Source organism: Trichomonas vaginalis, chromosome I (assembly GCF_026262505.1).
Source record: "Trichomonas vaginalis G3 chromosome I, whole genome shotgun sequence".
Taxonomy (NCBI): domain Eukaryota; phylum Parabasalia; order Trichomonadida; family Trichomonadidae; genus Trichomonas; species Trichomonas vaginalis.
The window spans coordinates 7129488-7153134 of NC_067203.1; the positions used below are offsets into that span (position 1 = coordinate 7129488).

The window sequence follows — 23647 nt, forward strand, 5'->3', positions numbered from 1 at the left end:
CAGACAAAAAGTCATCCTTACCTCAGACAAAAAGTCATCCTTACCTCAGACAAAAAGTCATCCTTACCTCAGTCATTGACTCATCCTTACCTCAGACAAAAAGTCATCCTTACCTCAGACAAAAAGTCATCCTTACCTCAGACAAAAAGTCATCCTTACCTCAGTCATATACTCATCATTACCTCAGTCATAGACTCATCATTACCTCAGTCATAGACTCATCATTACCTCAGACAACAACTCATCCTTACCTCAGTCATTGACTCATCCTTACCTCAGACAACAACTCATCCTTACCTCAGTCATTGACTCATCCTTACCTCAGACAACAACTCATCCTTACCTCAGTCATTGACTCATCCTTACCTCAGACAACAACTCATCCTTACCTCAGTCATTGACTCATCCTTACCTCAGACAAAAAGTCATCCTTACCTCAGACAAAAAGTCATCCTTACCTCAGTCATTGACTCATCCTTACCTCAGTCATTGACTCATCCTTACCTCAGACAACAACTCATCCTTACCTCAGACAAAAAGTCATCCTTACCTCAGTCATTGACTCATCCTTACCTCAGACAACAACTCATTCTTACCTCAGTCATTGACTCATCCTTACCTCAGACAAAAAGTCATCCTTACCTCAGACATATACTCATCCTTACCTCAGTCATTGACTCATCCTTACCTCAGACAAAAAGTCATCCTTACCTCAGTCATTGACTCATCCTTACCTCAGACAACAACTCATTCTTACCTCAGTCATTGACTCATCCTTACCTCAGTCATTGACTCATCCTTACCTCAGACAACAACTCATCCTTACCTCAGACAAAAAGTCATCCTTACCTCAGTCATTGACTCATCCTTACCTCAGACAACAACTCATTCTTACCTCAGTCATTGACTCATCCTTACCTCAGACAAAAAGTCATCCTTACCTCAGACATATACTCATCCTTACCTCAGTCATTGACTCATCCTTACCTCAGACAAAAAGTCATCCTTACCTCAGTCATTGACTCATCCTTACCTCAGACAACAACTCATTCTTACCTCAGACAACAACTCATCCTTACCTCAGTCATTGACTCATCCTTACCTCAGACAAAAAGTCATCCTTACCTCAGACAAAAAGTCATCCTTACCTCAGACAAAAAGTCATCCTTACCTCAGTCATAGACTCATCCTTACCTCAGTCATTGACTCATCCTTACCTCAGACAACAACTCATCCTTACCTCAGACAAAAAGTCATCCTTACCTCAGACAAAAAGTCATCCTTACCTCAGTCATTGACTCATCCTTACCTCAGACAAAAAGTCATCCTTACCTCAGTCATTGACTCATCCTTACCTCAGACAACAACTCATTCTTACCTCAGACAACAACTCATCCTTACCTCAGTCATTGACTCATCCTTACCTCAGACAAAAAGTCATCCTTACCTCAGACAAAAAGTCATCCTTACCTCAGACAAAAAGTCATCCTTACCTCAGTCATTGACTCATCCTTACCTCAGACAACAACTCATCCTTACCTCAGACATTGACTCATCCTTACCTCAGTCATTGACTCATCCTTACCTCAGTCATTGACTCATCCTTACCTCAGTCTCAGGAATATATATAAGAAATTATAGTGTTGGATGTCTCTGAGAGAAACTGAGTGTTGGATGTCAAAGAGAGACTGAGTGTTGGATATCCGTCTCTTATTATATAATTATTTCACATATTAATTAATTTATACCCACGAATAAAATCTTTGATAACTCAATGAATACTTGTCCAGTGTTTCTGAATCTACACCGGCCAGAGATTCATATTTCGTTGCCAAATCGCGAAAATATTCATTATTGACAAAGTTATATCTATAATAGTATTGAACTAAAATATGGTTTTGAAAATTTAATATAATAAAATTATTTTGAATTTAAATGTAAAGTTCTGGTAAGGAGTTAAATTAAGAAAGAATAATTGAGTAATTGAGTGATATTTGATAAGTTAGGGAGAAAATTTCACATACATTGAAGTAAATATATGTTATTGCAAGAGTTAGGATGAGTCTATGACTGAGGTAAGGATGACTTTTTGTCTGAGGTAAGGATGAGTCAATGACTGAGGTAAGGATGAGTTGTTGTCTGAGGTAAGGATGAGTCAATGACTGAGGTAAGGATGAGTTGTTGTCTGAGGTAAGGATGAGTTGTTGTCTGAGGTAAGGATGAGTTGTTGTCTGAGGTAAGGATGAGTCAATGACTGAGGTAAGGATGAGTTGTTGTCTGAGGTAAGGATGAGTCAATGACTGAGGTAAGGATGAGTCTATGACTGAGGTAATGATGAGTCAATGACTGAGGTAAGGATGAGTCTATGACTGAGGTAAGGATGAGTCTATGACTGAGGTAATGATGAGTCTATGACTGAGGTAATGATGAGTCTATGACTGAGGTAAGGATGACTTTTTGTCTGAGGTAAGGATGAGTCAATGACTGAGGTAAGGATGAGTCAATGACTGAGGTAAGGATGAGTCAATGACTGAGGTAAGGATGACTTTTTGTCTGAGGTAAGGATGAGTCAATGACTGAGGTAAGGATGAGTTGTTGTCTGAGGTAAGGATGAGTCAATGACTGAGGTAAGGATGACTTTTTGTCTGAGGTAAGGATGAGTCAATGACTGAGGTAAGGATGAGTTGTTGTCTGAGGTAAGGATGAGTCAATGACTGAGGTAAGGATGAGTTGTTGTCTGAGGTAAGGATGAGTCAATGACTGAGGTAAGGATGAGTTGTTGTCTGAGGTAATGATGAGTCTATGACTGAGGTAATGATGAGTCTATGACTGAGGTAAGGATGACTTTTTGTCTGAGGTAAGGATGACTTTTTGTCTGAGGTAAGGATGACTTTTTGTCTGAGGTAAGGATGAGTCAATGACTGAGGTAAGGATGAGTTGTTGTCTGAGGTAAGGATGACTTTTTGTCTGAGGTAAGGATGAGTCAATGACTGAGGTAAGGATGACTTTTTGTCTGAGGTAAGGATGACTTTTTGTCTGAGGTAAGGATGAGTTGTTGTCTGAGGTAAGGATGAGTTGTTGTCTGAGGTAAGGATGAGTTGTTGTCTGAGGTAAGGATGAGTCTATGACTGAGGTAAGGATGAGTCTATGACTGAGGTAAGGATGAGTTGTTGTCTGAGGTAAGGATGAGTCAATGACTAAGGTAAGGATGAGTCAATGACTGAGGTAAGGATGAGTCAATGACTGAGGTAAGGATGACTTTTTGTCTGAGGTAAGGATGAGTCAATGACTGAGGTAAGGATGAGTTGTTGTCTGAGGTAAGGATGAGTCAATGACTGAGGTAAGGATGAGTTGTTGTCTGAGGTAAGGATGAGTCAATGACTGAGGTAAGGATGAGTTGTTGTCTGAGGTAATGATGAGTCTATGACTGAGGTAAGGATGAGTCAATGACTGAGGTAAGGATGAGTCTATGACTGAGGTAAGGATGAGTCTATGACTGAGGTAATGATGAGTCTATGACTGAGGTAAGGATGACTTTTTGTCTGAGGTAAGGATGACTTTTTGTCTGAGGTAAGGATGACTTTTTGTCTGAGGTAAGGATGAGTCAATGACTGAGGTAAGGATGAGTTGTTGTCTGAGGTAAGGATGAGTCAATGACTGAGGTAAGGATAAGTCAATGTCTGAGGTAAGGAAGTTAGTATCCCTAAGTTGTGTACTGAGGCACTGCGCGCCTCCATACACCACTTAGCGGTTTTGACACTTTACGAAACCAGTAACGTATATTTTACAACACAACCATAACACCAACTTAACCTTAAATATTTACAAAACCATCTGACACATAAACGACATCACTAACGACTTCACTAACGAATTCCCTACCGTCCTCACTAAATAAAAATAACCTTATTTTTATTTTTTTTAATTTTTTATTTCATTGTAAAGACATGTCCGACTACATTTACTATGACTCTTTCCCAGAACGTTTCCGTGAACTATTCAAAACTCAAGTAAAACTGAGAAACATGCATTTTAACAAAGACAGACCCATTGACGATGAAAGAAACCCTGAATATATTACAATCCCTTATGACGCAAAGTTCATTGCATACATTCCTTATGGTCGCAGAGGAACGAAAACTATTTCAACAAAGAACAAAAATTATTTCTGGAGCGATGAAGAAAATTGCCTTATCTACATAAATGCATACTTAAATAAAGCTACATATTGTACAAAAGAAGGTTGGACTGGATTTGAGCTCTACATATACGACGACGATGGAAACAGACGTTGTGTATACCCATACGATAATATGTACCATTGTTTTCATCAAGCATTAAACGAATACATAGTCAGTAAGGGTCTCATTCCTGTTGAGTAGATATGCTTTATTTTTGTTCCCACATTTATTTAAAAATTAATGATATCACCACTCCCACACGTATGAAAACATAGCGCAAAAATAAATTTAGGTGAAGTGGTGAAATCTCACCTCTTTTTTCACCTCTTTTTTCACCTCATGAATTCATTGCTTTATAACTCTCTTCCTTGGTTTCTTTTTAGTTGCTTTCTTCACGTCTGTCTCCAACTTGACTGTCTTTCTTCTTCGTCCGTAATGATACCAGTTACTTCCACCAGTCAATGGGTCAAATGGTCTTTCGTAAGGGTTTCCATACATTCCATAGGGACCATACGGAAGAACTGCTGGTGGAGGAAGAGTTCCATCGACTCTATTTAAATGCATTGTTTCACCTTTCATCTGGTCATTAAAGTCTTTTGCGTGTTTTGAAAACTCATCGTCCTTTCCTAAAGCATTTTCCGACTCAGTCGCAACCAAATTGGATGCTTTATTTATGAGCCCTATTTTATTTAATCTTAACTTCTTTGCAACCCAGCCTCCAATCTTCCCTTTATTTGCATCTAATGTCTTCGAAACCCTTCCTCCACTCATTTTATTTACTGCGTCATAAGCTCCAAGTGCTTTTGCTCCAAATGCTAATGCTTTTGTTCCCATTGCGCCTAAAGCTGCCCAAGCTACCATTTACACCATATTAAAATCATCTCTCTTCAATATTATCTCATAAAAGTTCTCGTTACTGGAGAAAGTCAATGAAACATAAACATTCTCACGGGCTTCGCCCTCACCGCTTTGCGGTCTATCTAACTTCTTTCTTATCTCATCTATTCGCTTCAAAATGTCTGAACAATTGCTAACATCTTCTACAACAGTTATTTCATCATGACTGACCTTCAAGAACAAGCTCATTTAATATGCAATTAAAATCATCTCAATAATGAGTCCATCCTTTCCATCTTTAGGTAGCACAACATCTTTCATTGAAGAAGGTTCGACAAGTCTTATGTTTAAACTTACTGACAAAAGTTTGTTATACTATAATGCTTCGGTGGCGAATACATGTAGTTTGAAAGACATAATATAGATTCTTCAGCAAATTCACTTATACTGGATTTTATAACAATGTTCTCACGAGACCAAATACCACCAATTGACAATCTTGTAAGCAATCCTGCTGAACCTTCTACTGTAAACATCGATGGTAACATTCCACGAAGGTCATCTATTGACATCGTTGAGTCACTGAATTTAAATATTTTCTTAAAGCAATCGTCATTATCTAACCATGCAATAGCTTTGAAGTTTTCATTCGAATATACATCTGCTTCATTAAATGTAAAACCTGACTTCTTTGCAGAGATGACTTTAAAATCTATTGAGTTTGTTTCAAAATTATATGCTATGGTAACTTCTGAAGGTAATGGATGCCCTTCCGCAGTAAGTTGTTCTCTCACTACCGTTTGAAGCTTTGTGTTAAAAACTTTCATGTCATCTCCTGTGTCTAGTTCACATACACAGCAATGGGAAAACTATCTTGCTTCTTTGTTTCATCATTATACCTCAAAACATTAAAGTTCTTCAATAATATTGTCCTTCCTGCTGGAATACTTCGAACCTGTCTGATTTCAATAGCTTTCTCACCTCCTACATACTCTACCCAGTGTCTTGGATATTCATAAGTATACTGACTTTCTTGAATTTTGGTTGGTTTCATCATAACGTGTTCATAGTATATCTTTATACTCTTGTCAGTTAGACTCGGTGCTATGTTCTGAATATTTCTGACTTGCATTTTTAATGGAGATAAAATGAAGCATTTAATACATGACGTAGATGAAGACATGAATGAAACTACAGACAAACTTAACTCTTCTCTCATTCTTCCTTTCAGCAAAGATTATGAATTCTGTTCAAATGGTGTGTATTTCTATTGTGGAAAGATGGGTTCAGGTAAGACATTTAACCTCATTCGTCATATACTCATAACAGAGCGTTTAGGTCAAGATTCATATTATGACCAAATCATTATATCAGCAACTTCAGACTCTATGGACTCAACAGCGAAAACATTTATGTCAAAAGTTCAAGCATCTGTCGTTAAAGTTCCAGATAGCGAACTCATGAATTTCTTCAACGTTACGTTCGACGTAAGAGGAAATATTATGCCATCGTTGAATTTATACAGTCAGGAATGCAAAAGACTTCAGAAGAGATGGAAAGAATTATTGACAAACACCACTTACGTCAATACTCAGGAGTTTACGATATGAAACGACTTACAAACTACATTCTGTCAAAACTTTCAAAATACCCCTTCAAAAAGTATCCTCAAATACTCTGCTCGTTTGCGACGACTTCGCCGGAAAAGGTTTAGTGTCAAAGCCTGACTCACCATTAGCTAACATCATTACTAAAGTCAGACATTACCACTTAACTGTAGCAATACTTATGCAAACATGGCGTTTTCTGCTTTAAACATAAAACGTCTCATAACTGACTTCGTTATCTTTCAAGGTTTCTCACGTTATGATATTGAACTCATTTGGAAACAGTCAGGTATAACATTACCTTTTGAAGAAATTTGGGAAGCATATAAGTCTCTCATCTCTCCTCGTTCATACCTTGAGATTCAATCATGACTAATACCATTAAAGTCAAAATATTCCATGGGAACGACCAACATTGTTTTAAAGTTAACCTTCAATTGACTGATGGTAAACAAATTCCATTGCATCTCTGTCGCCATTTCTGTTAATATTTTTGCTGTCATTCATATCATCCACTTCTCCATCCGTTAGCTTTTGAGGATATGCGTTAGAATAGCTGTTCTTAAATGAAGGCTTTTCACCTTTGAGAGCATAAACTCTATAACTTTCTGCATACTTTATGTTTGAACCTCCTGAGCCATCATTGACATAAATTTTTATAGGCTTCCACCCTTTGTTCATGTTCCTGCTTCTTCCCTTAGCTCTTTTGTTCAGTAGTTCTACATCTTTATACACAGCACCTGTCTCAGTGAATTCAACAATATTTTCATTCGTTAGCTTTACATTCAAACCCTTGTCGAGTATATTGTTCATTTCATACATATAAAAGGTTTTTATTCTATATGAAATGAGAAGCAAATCCATCTTAGCTGGTGCCGTTAATGTTCCAATTGAACCAACATCAAATGTTGACTCACGAACGACAAACAATATTGTCATAAAGAACTATAGTTCAGAGTGTTTGAAAGAAAAAGAACCAGAACTGAAATCCGTGAATTTAAACTCAGCTTCAAACGCTAACGCTACATCAGATGTTAAGTTAGAGTATCCACCACTGGACCAAATTCTTTCAAGAGAAGCCAACGACAACCCTTACACAAATGTTCAAACAAATCCTTCAGATAACGTAGACCATTACCTTCTTCAGTTATACCAAACAATTTTACTCAAAGACGATAAGAAGCTTTTGACAAATCTTATAAGCAAGAACCAAATAATTCTAACAAAGGAGGACCTTGAAAATGTTATATCACGAATAACAGGGAAACAATGTGTCATTGACTATCTCGACCCTGAAATCGAATGCTGTGGTCAAACGCCACCATTCATGAAAATAGGTAACATCCGCATCATTGAAACACCAGGAACTACAGGAGTTGAGTTTAAGTATAAATATTCGAACGAGTATACAAAACTTTCAACAGAATATAAGCTTTGTTTGAAATATGTTTTAGTAAATTAAAGCAATTTGTAATATCTATCCAAAACTTCTTCAACAGTATCGAACTCATCTTCATAATGCAAACCTAATCTTATTGACTTGGTGCAGTTTTCACTAACACAATATAGCGCTTTGCGCTCGGCGCCTTTGACGCCTTTTTCTGTTCTCTTGACTGACATAACTAACTCATTTGTTTCATCAAACAGCAATAACCAAAGTTCATGACCTAATACATAACATTCATACTTTATATTTTTAGCTCTGAGTTCTCTTGTAAGCTGTTGCATTTAATATTTTCTAAAAAGTCAACTTCAACAGTCATTCGCACTGGTGCCTTCAGTTCTACAGGCTCTCCTTGAAAGTCAACAAGTCTGAATTGCATGTCTTTCAAATTATGAGGACTAATGCGAACCCATTTACCTAAATGAGTTACTATGACAGGAACGTTTGGAATGAACATTGAATTGACTGCATAACAGAAGGATTTATATTCTACTGAACCTTTACTATTAACTCCTGAAATACCTGTGACATTAGCTATTTTTGACTCAACGTATAAACAATTACCATAACATACGTATGGAACAGATTTCATCTCAATCGTTTTGTCAACACTTTTCAAAGGACATGTCATATGGTATGCTCCCAGAAGCAATTGAACTCTATGACTCATTCGTGTTATCTTAAACTCCTTCGCATAACTGAACTTCAAAACTCCTGCAATAAGTTTAACATTCATTAAGTTTTCTTCGTTCTCCTTGTTTATTGTAGTATTTATGAGCGCATTTAACACTCCAGCTAATGTTTCCATCTTATATTCTACATTATTGTGAAATCTTATTTCGTGCTTCTTTCCATCTATTTCAAGCTCCATGAAATCTGTTTCATCTGTTATAACGAATGAAGCGATAGTATTGAAGTCAACAACTCTGAAAGCAAGCGCTTCATTCTGAAGACCTAAGTTTGTTTGTAGCTTTACTGTCCCGTATTCGTTTGGGTCTGTACTTTGCAAATAGAACAACATTTTATTCTCATTAAAATATGAGTATTGCTGCATATGCGTATGAAGCTGACAGAGCTAAACGTTTATATTTTGGTCAATACTCTCTCACACTTACTGACAAATATATTGTTATTTCTGATGGAAATACCGAGAAATACATAACATGGAAGGACTATGAAAAGTTTGACCCTATTTTAACTCCATGCACTATGCCATTCATTGTAAATGGTGAAGTTGTCATGAAGAACGACACAACTGTTTATAGGTCTGTATATGAAGCGTTAGAATATATGTTGAATTATAATCCCGAAAGATTTGACCCAAGCACTACGTCATGTACAATGCCTTTTATTAAGGATGGTGAAATCGTAAGAGTTCCGAATTCAACGGTTTACACAGCTGTTCAAAACAGTTTACAAAACATTTTAGCGAATATCTTTAATTCAGAAACTACAGAAATAAAATTACCATATATAACAGATGCTAAAGAAATTAAATCAAAAACGACAACATTATTTACGTCACTTAATGATTTAATGACTTATATCATTAATATTCCTGCACCAACTACAGCATTTGATCCAAACTCGACGGTTTGCAGTGTACCTTTCATAAAGTCGCAAACGGACTCTTTGAGTCCTGAAGGTCTTTCAGACCGAAGCGACCAGGGCGAAGCCCATGACAGTTCATTAATTGTTTTAAGGGATTCAACAGTTAATGAATCATTAAAGGCGTCATTAATGAAAATCATTGATTTTAATTCATTCACGAATACATATAATTCATTCATTAATGTTTCATATGCTTCTAAAGAAGGTGAGCCAAAAACTATCGATAAAGCGGTGTATGAAATAAAAGCATCAACGACGAAATTGAATTCGTTAACTTTTGACGGTGATAGTTTCGTTAATGACATAACATCGGGGAAAACAATTTTAACGAAAGAATATTTAAAATCTCATGTTAGTGAGTTCGTTGAAATTGAAAAAGAAGGTGGAATTAAGTTCGATCCACTGAATTTCATTTTCAGCTTAGCGAATGCGGGTGTTAGTTTCGCTGAATGGACAACTATACAGAGTGAAATAAATGCAATATGGACGTTTTTGGGGTCAAAAGCGGGAATGGGTGAGCTTGTAAATGCTGCAAGAACATTAGGTGAAACAGGAAATTTTGTAGATGGTTTTAAAAGACTTGTTTCAAATGTTTTAACAAACACAAAGAAATTATTTAGATATACCATACATAACGGACGGATTTTCGAACAGGTAGCAACAAACCCTCCGGTTATGGCTGCGTTGATGATGGTTAGAGATATAAAACCACGTAACGACGGGAACGAAGAACATGAACAACAGAGCCCAACGGGCTCAGAGCCACATAGTGGCGAGGATACTGGTCGGGTTATTCAAGACATTAAAAACGTGTATCCTGAAGTTATTGATTTATTTAGAGGAGTTAATGATTCAATTTCAAAACATTCTATAACCCTCGATGAAGAGAATAAATTAACAGATTATATATTCGTCATTATTGCAGAATTAATGAAGAGAATAAATGAAAAAGGAATTGGTGATATCATTAATGTCAGCGATGTAATGATGAAAAGAAATTTTGACTCATTATTTACAAAACCGAAAACAGAATATAGTCTTTATGACGTAATTACCGAATTAATGAAAAAGATTAATGATAATAAGAGTTCTGGCGGAAGAGTTGAATTAGAAGTGAATGATGTTAATGAGAAATTAGCCGAAAAAGCAGATAAAAACCACGTTCATTATATAACTTCAGACGAACAGATTATAACGGACTACCATGGATATTTAACACGAAGTGATGAAGCGAAGACAAAAAATGTTAATGAAAGAAGATATAAATACATTCGTGCTAAAGGTTATGACATAAGCTGTACTGTACAGTATGACACAGGTAAAGCACCAGAAGCATTTAGTTATAACGATGAAATTTATGCCTCTACTTTCTCTGTTAATGGTGTATTAGTTGAACCAAGATTTATGTTAAGAGTTAAGGCAAAAATAACGTTTGAAGATGCTATTAAAAGTAAAGCTGACAAAGTTGAACTTGACGCAACGAACAAAGTTTTGAAATCTCATAAACACAACATCTCCGATATAAATGAACTTCAAACTTCTTTAGACAGTAAAGCTGACAAGAACCATACACATAAATCCTTCACTACTGTTAGAGCAGACGACATAATATTGAACTTTGACCTTGGTTCAAGTGCACCATTAGAAAATCCAAGTACAAGCGTAAAAGATACTCTTAACAGTTTAGATAACAGTTGCAGGAACATTGAAAGTCATGCCAGAAACTTTGAAGCATATGAACTACCAGCAATGTTAGACAAGAAAGCAGACAAGAACCATACACATAAATCCTTCACAACTGTTGCTATAGAAAGTATTGAAGGAACGGTTGAAGAAACTGGTGGGGAGGGCGGAGCCCCGCCGCACGCGGCTGCATTATATTGTAAACCTCCTAACTTTCCACAAGGTTTAACATCGGATGACGACATAACGACGATGAGAAACATTAGATGTAAAGATGTTTATGTCATGAAGGATGAACATAATATTAAATTCACTGCTCAAGATTTATATGACAAGAAAGCTGACAAGAACCATACACATAAATCCTTCACTACTGTTAGAGCAGACGACATAATATTGAACTTTGACCTTGGTTCAAGTGCACCATTAGAAAATCCAAGTACAAGCGTAAAAGATACTCTTAACAGTTTAGATAACAGTTGCAGGAACATTGAAAGTCATGCCAGAAACTTTGAAGCATATGAACTACCAGCAATGTTAGACAAGAAAGCAGACAAAACAGAGCTTCAAACATTAAAGACTCAGATTCTTGAAACATTATATCCTATAGGCTCTATTTATACGTCAATGAACTCAACAAATCCAGCAACAGTTTTAGGTTTTGGTAAGTGGGAACAGATTGTAGACAAATTCTTATATTGTACTAAAAGTTCAAAACAAGCCGGAGGTTCAAAGAAAATTACAGAAGCAAACCTTCCACCGCACACTCATACAGGAACTACAAACTTTTCTGGCGACCATAGCCACTCATTAAGAGACCACCCATTATACAACTCAGAGTATGAAGCTGGCAATGATGTTTTATCTCCATCTTATAACAATGCAGCAAAAAAGACTTTTCGACAAACTGAACCAGGAGGAAATCATGTCCATACTTTCACAACAAATCCAACAGGCTCGGGTGCAGATTATATGCCACCATTTATGACTGTATTCGCATGGTATAGAGTTCAATGAACGCGCTTGAGCCTAGAATAAAATCTTTAACTTTACATAAATGAGCTTGAAAGAAGTATTCGAACAACATCCATGGAGGTCATTTAAGAAGTTCAATGAAGCTGCAAAGAGTTCGGGATTTACTAACAGAGCTGAAGTGAAAAGGTTCTTTGACAAAAATGTTGTACATCAAACAAAAATAAATCCTTACGACTACTTTTTACCAATTTACTCCAACACTCCTGACGCATACCAATTTGACACTCTCATTCAAAGCAGAAAAGGAGGACATAAACCATTCCTCATCTTCATAAATGTTAACACTCGTAAAGCATATGCGTATATAATGAGAAATAAAGGAACTCATGAAGTGTTAAGAGTTTTACAAAAGTTTGTAGCAGAACATAGCCCAAGTATTTTAACATCAGACCAAGACGGTGCATACCTCAGCAACGAAATCACAGAATTTCTCATTAAGCATAACATAACTCACTACACTACTGAAGACCATAACCATAACATACTCGGTATCATTAACCGCTTCATAAGGACTCTCAGAGATTTAAATCAAGAGCGAGACTTTACCGAAGAAACAATGAAACATTTTCTCGAAGTATATAATTCCTCAACACATTCTACAACAGGACATACACCAAATTCAATGACACAACAACAAGAAGAAAAGTATATACAAAAGAAACGAAGCCAAACACAAAATATCAGAAATTCAACACAATTTACTCTCATTCCTGGTACAAAAGTTCGTGTAGTTCTTGACGACAAACCATTGACAAAGAAACGTTTAAGGTTAAGTCGAAATTATTATATCGTAGACTCTACGCAAGGTAATGGATATCTTATAAAAGCTGCTGACGACTCCATAGCATTTTACCCTCGACATAAATTAGTCGAAAGTAGTAATGGCAAACTTGCTGAAACCATTGACGAAGCAAAGCGAGGAGTGGTTATTGAAATACTTGACTATAACACAAACGATGACACTTATAAAGTAAGATATGAAGGAGGCGTTGAAGATGTTATACCATCTAAGAACTTGAGAGAATCTAAACCAACTCATCTGGGACCATTAGAGCGGGAGTACTGGAAAGATAAAAACATGCCAGAAAGAATAAGAAAATTCTTCTAAACTTTTTCGTTGGATGTAAATCAGACAAAAATATAATTTAGGTGAAGTGGTGAGATTTCACCTCTTTTTTCACCTCTTTTTTCACCTCTTGAATTTTCGTGAATTTCCTTAAGAAGAAAAATAACGCTAGTTTTATTTTTATTTATTTTTTATTTTGTATGTAAGAACAGAAATGTCAGTCGAAGCAAAAACATTCACGAACAAATCTAATGGTGAAACATTCACAAAAGGCACTTATAATGGTATTGAAGTCTTACGTAGAGACAAGGATGGTTACATTAATGCAACAAAGATGGCGAGAGAAGCAGGAAAGTTAAACCATTTAAACAGATTTCTCAATAGTGCTAAAATGCAGGAAATTCTTGAGTTTTGGTTGAAAGAATACGGTCGAGCCAAAAGTGGCTCAACCTCAAAACAAGCATTTTATGAGCTTACTAAGGGCGTTATGAATGAATTCAAAGGTATTTACATACATCCTGACCTCGTTCATTTTGTTGCTGAATGGTGCTCTGTAAAGTATGCATTTTATGTCAAAGATATTATGGACTCCATAGACAAGAAAGTTCATGAGAAGTTAGATGAAGAAGAACTCGAAGATACAGTGGAGAATGCTAAACCTTTGTTCGAAGAAGAAGTTGGAAAAATGTGCGAAAAACAATTAGAACATGAACGTGAGATATATTATGGTTATAGAGATTCTCCATACGAACTAGACCAATGGGAACAAGAAGATTTAAAGAGAGAATTTAGAGAATATGAACTCGCTAAGATAGCATTTGAAGCTGCAGAAAAGAAGTTAAAAGTTTGGGGTCGTTTTGTACAAAAATATTGTGAGTAAATGAACCATGGGCTTCGCCCTTGCCGCTAGCGGCTTATTTTTATTGAATTCACCAAAAATATATTATAGGTGAAGAGGTGAGATGTCACCCGTTTTCTCACCTGTTTTCTCACCCCAGTTTTTCACAAGCGTTTTACATGAATTGTACGATGTATATTTGAAATCCTAAACAATTTCGTAGCTTCTATTTCTTCTGTCAGTATGTCAAAAGTTTTAACAATGCCGAAAGTTTCTTTATACTTCTTCTTGACGTCAGATAGAAGGAAATCGTCAGCAGTTGGATAGTTTTTGTTCAGAAATGCTAACATGTCCATTTTATTTTCTGCTGGCTTTTCTGCTTCTTTCTTTAAGTCTGCATAGTCGTTTCGCATTCTTTCTATCTCTTTGACGGAGTAGTTATATTTCCTAATTGCTGCTTTACATTTAGAACATTGCGGATTCATTTTTGCGTTATATTCTGAAACCTTACCTGCTAAAACAACTAAGGCGTCAATGGTTTTCTTTAACTCAAAAGCAGTTGGTCTTATCTGTTCGTTCCATATTTTACCTCTTCTATCTTTATCTCTTATCTGCCATACACATTCAGCAACTAACGAAACAAAGTTATCGTAGGTCTTAAACTCCCCGGATTTATATATGTCAGAAACATTCTTATATACCATGTCGCAATCTTTGTCCATAACCTTATGGTTGCAATGAAATCCTAGAAACTCATAGTTTACCTTTCGAATGAACTTCTTTATTTCTACTGAGTCAGTTGGTTTCACTTCTATTTCATCGAATTCAGGAATAGTTAGTTTTTGATGCTGAATTTCAGGTAGTTTAGGTAAATGGTCAATAATGTCCTGCATTTCATAAAGATACTGTTCATTTGTTTCATCTTTCGCACTACAGTCTAAATTACTTGTTAAAAGTTCTTGCTTTATCTTCTGGATTTTTGTTTCGAAAGTATATGAAGAAGGAATGAAGCTTTTCATCTCTACTAACATAGATGTTGGATTCATGACTAACGAGTTTGGTGAAGTTGTTGTGGACAGAGTCCCGCCGTTCGCGGCTTGAATTGTTGTTGTGCCGATTGTTGAAATCATATCTTTACATACAAAATAAAAAAATAAATAAAAATAAAACTAACGTTATTTTTCTATCTTAAGGAAATTCATGAAAATTCAAATGCTTAGCGGCTGAGGGTGAGAAATTAGGTGAAAAAAGAGGTGACATCTCACCTCTTCACCTATAATATATTTTTGGTCATTTACACTCATTTACGAAGAAGTTATGACAAAGCATTTACGAAGAAGTTATGACAAAGCATTTACGAAGAAGTTATGACAAAGTCACGAGGGTGAAAAAAGAGGTGAGAAAACAGGTGACATCTCACCTCTTCACCTAAATTATATTTTAGGTCAAAGCTTCCACGAGAGAAAAGATTCCTCATTCGCTAAGGATTCCAAAAATGAAAAAATCATTGATTTCGGCTGAGAAAAAACAGCAAAACCCTTCTTCCACGGGAACAAAGAAATAAAGAAGAAATAAAGTAAATTTTTTATTTATTCCCGTGGAAGATAGAGCACTTTTATGACACTTTTTATTCACGACAAACAAGACAAATAAAGAAAATAAGAAAATACGGCGCTGTCGCGGTTCGAACCACAGACCTTGACCCCTCCATAACACCACCTTAGACCACTGTGCTACGTAGCCTGTCGACATAAGATTTTATAAATTGCATATTTGACGTAAATTTATTTCCATCTGGCTTCCCACTGCATAAGATATTCATACGTGTTTGTAAGACATTCATTAAACTTCTTTTCTATTGCATCTAATCTTGCGTTATTTTTTTCAATAACTTGTCTGTATTCTTCATCATCTCCAGCAGTGTTTGGGTCTTCACGTTTAAAATATTCATTGTTAACCAATTTTTTATCTACAAATTTTATTAGTGTTTGATTCACTTCGTTATGATAACGGTCATATTCTTTCAATACGTAAGTGAAGACAAAATGCGTCGTACCTTCAATCTTAAAGCTTAAAGAACTTTCAACACAGTTTTGAGGGTCTGTCAGTGCGTCAATGAGATAGTATTCGAAGTCAGTCAATAATCTTTTTAAAGTCATTTCATACAGGATAAAATTTAATGTTGTGAAGAAATAGTGTTTATCTCAGAAAAAATAAAGTTAGTTTTTATTTTATTTATTTTTTTATCCTGTATGTAAGAACAGTAATGTCAACATTAGAGAACACAACAACTGCTATCGTTCATGAAGCCATAAATGAAGAATACGAATACATACAATATAACAAACAATTGAGACTCATTCGTTCAGTCAAAGATGATATGTATCAAATGCAAAGTATAATGAACGCTCTTCGTTCTACAAAGCAAGCATATCATTGGTTTGAAAACCAACAGGCAAAAGAACTTTTAGAAGAATTTCCTCATATGATTGCTTCCCTCGGAAAACCGAGGGAAGAGATTCCGTACGAAAATCGCAAGAATTTGGCACCTGGTTTGAAAGGTTATTATGTTCATAGACTTTTAGTAAATGCTGTAGCAATGTGGGCTTCACCTCGTTATGCTTGTTATATTTTCATGATGTTAGATGAACTATATAAAGCAGAACGTGGAGAGATGGAAAAGAAACTTCAAGCAAAAGATGAAGTCATTGAATCCAAAGACAAAAGCATACAGAAAAGAATACCACGTTCAGTACCAAAAGGAAAGGAAAAGAGTTATAAGTATATGATTTATACTGAAGAGTTGGAGAAAGAAGAAGATAGAGATATGGTTATGTTGCATTTAGTCAGAAGAAACAACAAAAGCTTTTACGACCTTGCTAAAATATATAAATCTGACAGAAACTGGTTCTATCGTGAAAACTTACCGATTTCAATGACACCGAATGAGCAAATAAAAGAAATTGTCAAAAATACTCTTCCTCAAACACACTATGACATCAAAGGTTGCACAATACTTACCTTCAAAGAAGACTTAACATTACTGAAGGAAAAAATAACAGAATATTTCGATAACTTCAAAGAGGAAGAATGAAGTCACGACAACATTAACGAAGAAGTCACGACAACATTAACGAAGAGAGAATGAGGTGAAAAAACAGGTGATATCTCACCTCTTCACCAAAAATATATTTTTGGTTAAATAGCTTCAGGGTCAATTTCTTCAACCATTTCACTTCCTTCGTCAATGTCAATTGAAGCTTCTTCAACCTTTGGTAAGAACTTTTGTATAACATCTTTGTTCGTTATTGTCTTCAGAGATGAAGGATAATATTTCACAGATGTTTCACCCTTCTTATATTCTTTCTGTTCGGAAAGATTCATAGCAATACTGAAGAAGTCAATGTTGGAGTTCTTTATGACAGTATAGTGTGTATCTTTGACATTCACGAAGAAACCCTTTTGTTTCAAAACTACTGCTAACTCTTGTGAAGTATAACGTTTGCGGTCAATGACGATAGCTAATGGTCTGACATACTGACCAAACTTAGATTCTTTCACAAACTTCTTGTTAAAGATAACATTAACGTTTGAAGCATTATTGAACTCATTCTTGATGGCAGTAGCGAGAGCATTGTATGAAAAGAACTTGCAATCTTGCATGTGTTTCATTAAAATAAAAATATTAAATTATTTTGAAAAATAACTTAAAAAAAATCTAATCTAATTTTTTCAAAAAATATTTTTTTATTTCCTACTAAAGATGTATCGGAAGTTGTCTAAGTTAGAACACTCGGAAATAAAACAACTTCTTACAGAAGCTAATATAGATGTTGCAAAGCATTACGCAACAAACAAAAAAGCACTCGCTGACTTCATTAAAGACTATAATGGTGCAATAAGTTATGATAGAATTCATGAGTTCATAAAGCCGCAACGCGGCGAGGACGAAGTCCATGCAAGAGCATTTCCTTTAAATGACATTGCTATTGACTTATATCATAGACGTTCAGTACCTCATGAAGTAAGAAGAGAGATGTTTGACATAACAAATGCAAACGTTGGTGAAACAAGAAGAGCTGTACCTCATGAAGTAAGAAGAGAGATGTTTGACATAACAAATGCAAACGTTGGTGAAACACGAAAGAGAGATGACACACTGAAACAACAGAGAAGAGAGATGTTTAAAAGTGCTATAGAACAAGTTCGCAAAGCTAACGATGTCATTCGTTCCATTGACGACAAACCAAAAGAAGGTGAGAGATGGTTAAAGAAAGATGAAGAGAATAGGAAGAGAAATGTGAAGTCAGGCAATAGACTCATTGACTTTAACATCGAAGCTTTAGATGAACCAAACAGAGACTACTTACACAAACATTTCGGTAAGGTTTTCATGAGACTCTTAGAGAAAATTAAAATAAACTCGCAACAGAGATGGATGGTATGTTATAAACTTGGTGGAAAGTATGAATGTTCTACGTTAAACCTCAATAATATTGGAACATTACTACATCAGCTCTTGAAGGAGAACTTTATATCAGAGATAGAAGCAAATGCTGCAGGTATTGTTGAAATGCACTATGACTTCTTCTTGACAAACATAAAGAATCTTACCGAAATAAAGATGTATGATTTAACAGAATATGAAGGCTTAACGATGTCAGATGTAAAGAAAGGCAAACCAAAAAAGAGACCATATAGAGATGAAAGCACACTGACAAATGACCAGAAAGCCATTTTGGAAGCTCTTAAGCAAACAGGAAACCCAGCACTTATAGAAAGCTTTTGGAAAGATAATGGTGAAAAGAAGTTTTATAAGAAGAGAAGCGGTCAGTTCTGGAAGTATCTTTGCACATTACCTATAAATCTTGAACGCTACCAAATCTTCAATGAACTGAACAAAAGAACTGCAACACTTATGACAGAGGACAATTGTTTCGTTTATGCTTGCATTCAGGCTGGAGTAAATGAAGAAACTATTGACCACATGAGAGAAGTCATTCGTGTTAGAGACTTTCCTCAAAGTAAAGTACAAGAAATTTCCGATTCAACAGGTATAGCATTTAATGTTACCATTGGTTATTTCAATGACTCAAGACATAATGAAATAAAGAGATATATACCAAAAGAATGCGAAACTGTTAGAACTATTGACTTACTTCTTGTTGAAGACCACTACATGCTAAATGAAAGATTACCAATGACAACATACTTCATTCGAAACTATATAGAAATCTTGAAGGAGTGTGGTGGAATGAACATTGAGAAACAGATGAAGATTTATACAAAGAGAGAAGATAAATATGTAGTTCGTTATGATAGAACAACACCGCTATGGGATGTTATGAAAACATTGTGGGAGTGCAAATATTTCGAACCTATTTCTTATGGAGAACTTTTCACATATACTACTGACTTATATAAACAGAACCTTGCACCATTTAAAGATTTGACATATGCTCCAAAGTATTGTGTACAACTGAAGAAGAAAGCAGAGTCAAAAGAAGTAAATAAAGCTAAATGTAAATTCATTCCTGAGCACGTTTTCTTTGCTGACTTTGAGTGTAGCACAGACGGCTTTCATAAAGCTTTTAACATCTGTTATGACAGTGAAGATGGTTCAGTGAGTGAAAGCATTTGGGGTCAAAACTGTGCAACAGAATTTTTGGAAAGACTTCCTGACAAGAGTTTAATATATTTCCACAACCTCAGTTATGACATAAACTTCATCTTAAGACACATGACAGAAGTGAAAGGAACTCCCATCATTAAAGGTTCACGAACAATGCAAATAACTGGTTTATATAAAGGACGGGCAATTATTATAAAAGACTCTTACAGTGTTATAAATAAGAAGCTTAAACTATTTCCTGCTATGTTTAACTTACAAACAGGACCGAAAGAAGTATTTCCATATAACTACTACAGCAGTGTTTTGTTAGCAAATGACAACAGAACTGGTGTCATTTCTGAAGCATGTAAGTTTATCCATGATGCAGATACATTCATGAAAAACATAGATTCCATCAAAGGTTGCAGAATAGATGAAAACCACTTCGACTTAGAAAAATATAGCACGTTTTACTGCAAACAAGATGTAAGAATTTTAAGAGAAGGTTTTGTAAAGTTCCGCAATGACTTATTGAAAGAGTTTGATTTAAACGTTTATGACTACGTTAGTATTTGTTCTATTGCTAACAAATTGTTTGAGAACAGAGTATACTTCCCGAATGGAAATCTTTATGACCTCTCAAATAAACCAAGAGAATTTATTTCGAGATGCATTCAAGGTGGAAGATGTATGTTGTCAGATAACATGAAACAAAAGAGCAAAAAGAAACTCATTGCTGACTTCGACACTGTTTCATTATATCCTTCAGCTATAGCAAGACTTTATACTTTAGAAGGTATTCCAAAAGTATTGAAGGAAGAAATGTTAAGCACAGAGTATCTCATGAGACATTTATTCGATGATGACCAAAAGGAACCCATTGGTGAAAAGTTTATGTCTGGCTTCTTTGTTCTCATTAAGATAACAGAGATTGGTATACCCAGACACTTTCATTTAATAGTTTGCGACCCTGAACTAAATCCAGAACTTAACGTTCCAAGAAGTTCAAACACTTGCTGTCTCATGTATGTTGACCATATAACATTACAAGACCTCATAAAATATCAATGTGTCAAATGTGAAGTGTTGCAAGGATACTATTACGATGGAAACAGAGATATGAGAATAAGAGATGAAGTAAAGAGTTGTTTGAGTTAGGTTAAAGTATAAGAAAGAAGGAAACCCTTACAAGAATTATAAAACTCATTCTGAACAGCATTTATGGCAAACTATTCTATCTCCTATTGAGTCAAAAATAACCATAGTAAATGACAAAGATGCTATAAGATATGCTATAAGAAATTACAACCATATAGTGAAGTTCGAAGGTTTGGATGGTTCAGATAAAACTATTTTCAAGCTAACGAAAAGCATTTGCAGACACTTTAACTTCTGTCCACTTGGTGTTAATATTCTGTCTATGTCAAAACGTATTATGAATGAAGTATTCTGTACTGCTGAAGATATGGGTCTTCAAATCTTTTACCAGGATACCGACAGTATGCACTTATATAATGAAGACATACCAAAGCTTGCAGCAGAGTTTAAAGAGATATGGTCGCGAACTTAGAAAGAACCTTGGTCAATTTCATAGCGACTTTGCAGAAATAACACCTGGAAAACAAAGTTAGCTATATAAAGTATTTTCTGTGGAAAGAAGACCTACATAGACTTACTCACTAACGATTTAAATGAAGTTGCATTTCACTGCAGAATGAAAGGCGTGAAGCAAGATGTTATTGCTTTAACCGCTAATGAAATGTTTCCTGAAGCTATACAATGCTATTACAATGAAGATAAGAACATTCACATACCTGTTGGAACATATGACAAAGACTCTGAGTTCAGTTTAATGAAACTTTACAAAGCACTTTATGATGGTCAAGAGATTGCATTCGACTTATGTAAGTCATGTCAACCTTGCTTTGCTGAAAAGTTCAACTTTTCAATAACGACTAAAACAAGCTTTATTCGTAAGTTGAAGTTCTGAGGTCATTTATTTTTGTCAGCAATGAGGTCATGAATGAGGTCATTTATTTTTGTCAGCAATGAGGTCATTCGTGATAAAAAATAAAGCTAGCGTAGATTTTACAATACTGCGATGGTAGAGTTTAAGAGTTGTGCTTCATGTATGTAGAGACAGTCCTTCCATCTGGAGGCAAGAACACTGGACATTTATGGTCATGAGTGGAGAACATGTCTATCCAAAACTCACGATTGAAGCCAGTTAATTTATAGTATTTAGGGTTAGGAAGTGGTGAAGTTCTTGTATGACCAATGAACTCATTTTCAACGCCTTTGGCTATATTAGAGTAAAGTATTGCTTGCTTTCTATCCCAAATGCCAGGTGTTACAATCTTTGAAAATTCATTTTTTCCTCGAAGCATTGCATCATAATTGAAAACATTCTTAAAATTCATCACTTGGTTCGGAGTTGAAATCTTATACGTAATGGATTTCTTCTTTTTAGCGACTTCATTGAATGGTGAGAATACAATAATTGACAGTCATGTGTTCCATCTTCATTTTCATTAAATTCATAATGAAAGTCTTATAAGTTGTGGCTGACTACCTTCTTCCTTCAGTTGTGCAAGAAACTCACGTAAAGGCTGTAAAGTTTGTACTTCAATGTTGAACTTTTTCTCGAAATCTCATTAAATGAAATCATACATTGCAAACAATGTTGTATCGTCTTTAAAGTATTTGTATATGTGAATGTTTTGGGCGCTTAAAGACTGTTCGTCATTTTCTATCTCGACTTGAAGTATAAAGTCAACCTTTCTGAAAGCACGTGTTATATACATAGATGTTATGCCAATGTACTTCTCTTCATTTATGTTCACAATCCAGTCTGTTGGAAACTTAAACGTTACTCTGTTCCCCTTTATTTTGACGTCAGGGTTTTCACTACTGAACGCAACAGATAAAGGTATTTGTCTATACATTTAGTTTGGATAAAAATAAACCATTTACTCTTTCTTTGCTTCAGCTTCCTTTGCTTTTTGTTCTTCCTTTGCTTTTGCTTCTCTCTAGCTTTTTTCGCCAGCAAACGTGGGTTCTTCTGTCTTCCAGCAGCTAATGCAGCTAGTTGTTTTTCACTAAGTTTTCTCTTTGGTCTCTCTGGCTTTTGTTCTTGTTTTTGTTCCTTCAGTTCGGATAAAATTTGCTCGCGAATTTCTTTCTTCAATGCTTCAACATCTATGACCCCTTGGGTCTTGTCCATATGACTTGTCTGAGTCATTTGACTGTAGATAAAAAACTAACTTAAAACTTTAACCGATGTAAAATGAGCTTGTCAAAATCAGAGCGAGAGTCTATTATATTAAATGACGCAAGAGGAATACAACATCCTTTCTATTACGTAAGTCAGAGTAAAGATGGTAAAATATACGTAAGAAAAAGAAAGGTACCATTAGCGAATGCAGAGAGCGACAACATTAAGGTGCATGGCAAGGGTGAAGTCCACGAAGCCCATATAAAACCTTCTGTTCAAACTGAGCCACCAAAAGAACAAGAAGAAAAGAAGCCAGATGTACTTTCAATAACGAACCAAGAGCTTATTGCAAAGTTCGTGAATTTCATTGAAAAACAAACCGAGTCAAAGAACCCTGACCCGCCAGTGAAAGAAGTTGAGACAAAAGAGAATGTACAGTTCATTGAAAATGTCAAGAAACAACTTCCACCACGAATACCAAGAAGAAGAGTGAGAATAATGAAGTAAATAGATATTTTTA

General features: G+C 35.5%; 15 protein-coding genes and 1 pseudogene across 16 annotated transcripts, besides 1 other annotated feature; 10 read left to right on the plus strand and 6 right to left on the minus strand.

The window, feature by feature from the left end:
* The first annotated feature begins 3692 nt into the window (after positions 1-3692).
* Positions 3693-23647: part of a mobile genetic element that runs on past the window's edge.
* On the minus strand, positions 5372-5845 carry TVAGG3_0944430 (uncharacterized protein; the record flags this gene model as incomplete). Its single annotated transcript, XM_051253057.1, has 1 exon — positions 5372-5845. The coding sequence occupies one exon, from the start codon at positions 5843-5845 to the stop codon at positions 5372-5374; it is 474 nt and encodes a 157-aa protein (XP_051078631.1).
* On the plus strand, positions 6167-6628 carry TVAGG3_0944440 (uncharacterized protein; the record flags this gene model as incomplete). The annotated part of the gene is made up of 1 exon (XM_051253058.1): positions 6167-6628. The coding sequence occupies one exon, from the start codon at positions 6167-6169 to the stop codon at positions 6626-6628; it is 462 nt and encodes a 153-aa protein (XP_051078632.1).
* TVAGG3_0944450 (uncharacterized protein) lies at positions 7052-7447 on the minus strand (the record flags this gene model as incomplete). The annotated part of the gene is made up of 1 exon (XM_051253059.1): positions 7052-7447. One exon carries the CDS (start codon positions 7445-7447, stop codon positions 7052-7054), a length of 396 nt encoding a protein of 131 aa, XP_051078633.1.
* Positions 7473-8087, plus strand: TVAGG3_0944460 (uncharacterized protein; the record flags this gene model as incomplete). Its single annotated transcript, XM_051253060.1, has 1 exon — positions 7473-8087. The coding sequence occupies one exon, from the start codon at positions 7473-7475 to the stop codon at positions 8085-8087; it is 615 nt and encodes a 204-aa protein (XP_051078634.1).
* Positions 9108-9714, plus strand: TVAGG3_0944470 (organellar and viral DNA polymerase type B; the record flags this gene model as incomplete). The annotated part of the gene is made up of 1 exon (XM_051253061.1): positions 9108-9714. A coding segment is annotated over one exon (607 nt), but the record flags the coding sequence as incomplete, so codon positions are not given.
* Positions 10743-12380, plus strand: TVAGG3_0944480 (keratin-associated protein family; the record flags this gene model as incomplete). The annotated part of the gene is made up of 1 exon (XM_001293200.1): positions 10743-12380. One exon carries the CDS (start codon positions 10743-10745, stop codon positions 12378-12380), a length of 1638 nt encoding a protein of 545 aa, XP_001293201.1.
* TVAGG3_0944490 lies at positions 12774-13506 on the plus strand (annotated as a pseudogene). The gene has a single exon. A coding segment is annotated over exon 1 (733 nt).
* On the plus strand, positions 13679-14344 carry TVAGG3_0944500 (uncharacterized protein; the record flags this gene model as incomplete). The annotated part of the gene is made up of 1 exon (XM_051253062.1): positions 13679-14344. One exon carries the CDS (start codon positions 13679-13681, stop codon positions 14342-14344), a length of 666 nt encoding a protein of 221 aa, XP_051078636.1.
* TVAGG3_0944510 (organellar and viral DNA polymerase type B) lies at positions 14467-15432 on the minus strand (the record flags this gene model as incomplete). The annotated part of the gene is made up of 1 exon (XM_051253063.1): positions 14467-15432. One exon carries the CDS (start codon positions 15430-15432, stop codon positions 14467-14469), a length of 966 nt encoding a protein of 321 aa, XP_051078637.1.
* On the minus strand, positions 16087-16461 carry TVAGG3_0944520 (uncharacterized protein; the record flags this gene model as incomplete). The annotated part of the gene is made up of 1 exon (XM_051253064.1): positions 16087-16461. The coding sequence occupies one exon, from the start codon at positions 16459-16461 to the stop codon at positions 16087-16089; it is 375 nt and encodes a 124-aa protein (XP_051078638.1).
* Positions 16569-16879, plus strand: TVAGG3_0944530 (KilA, N-terminal/APSES-type HTH, DNA-binding family; the record flags this gene model as incomplete). Its single annotated transcript, XM_051253065.1, has 1 exon — positions 16569-16879. A coding segment is annotated over one exon (311 nt), but the record flags the coding sequence as incomplete, so codon positions are not given.
* TVAGG3_0944540 (uncharacterized protein) lies at positions 16941-17396 on the plus strand (the record flags this gene model as incomplete). The annotated part of the gene is made up of 1 exon (XM_051253066.1): positions 16941-17396. One exon carries the CDS (start codon positions 16941-16943, stop codon positions 17394-17396), a length of 456 nt encoding a protein of 151 aa, XP_051078640.1.
* On the minus strand, positions 17501-17974 carry TVAGG3_0944550 (uncharacterized protein; the record flags this gene model as incomplete). The annotated part of the gene is made up of 1 exon (XM_051253067.1): positions 17501-17974. One exon carries the CDS (start codon positions 17972-17974, stop codon positions 17501-17503), a length of 474 nt encoding a protein of 157 aa, XP_051078641.1.
* On the plus strand, positions 18960-20380 carry TVAGG3_0944560 (organellar and viral DNA polymerase type B; the record flags this gene model as incomplete). Its single annotated transcript, XM_051253068.1, has 1 exon — positions 18960-20380. A coding segment is annotated over one exon (1421 nt), but the record flags the coding sequence as incomplete, so codon positions are not given.
* Positions 22943-23154, minus strand: TVAGG3_0944570 (uncharacterized protein; the record flags this gene model as incomplete). Its single annotated transcript, XM_001321392.2, has 1 exon — positions 22943-23154. A coding segment is annotated over one exon (212 nt), but the record flags the coding sequence as incomplete, so codon positions are not given.
* On the plus strand, positions 23200-23634 carry TVAGG3_0944580 (uncharacterized protein; the record flags this gene model as incomplete). The annotated part of the gene is made up of 1 exon (XM_001321393.1): positions 23200-23634. One exon carries the CDS (start codon positions 23200-23202, stop codon positions 23632-23634), a length of 435 nt encoding a protein of 144 aa, XP_001321428.1.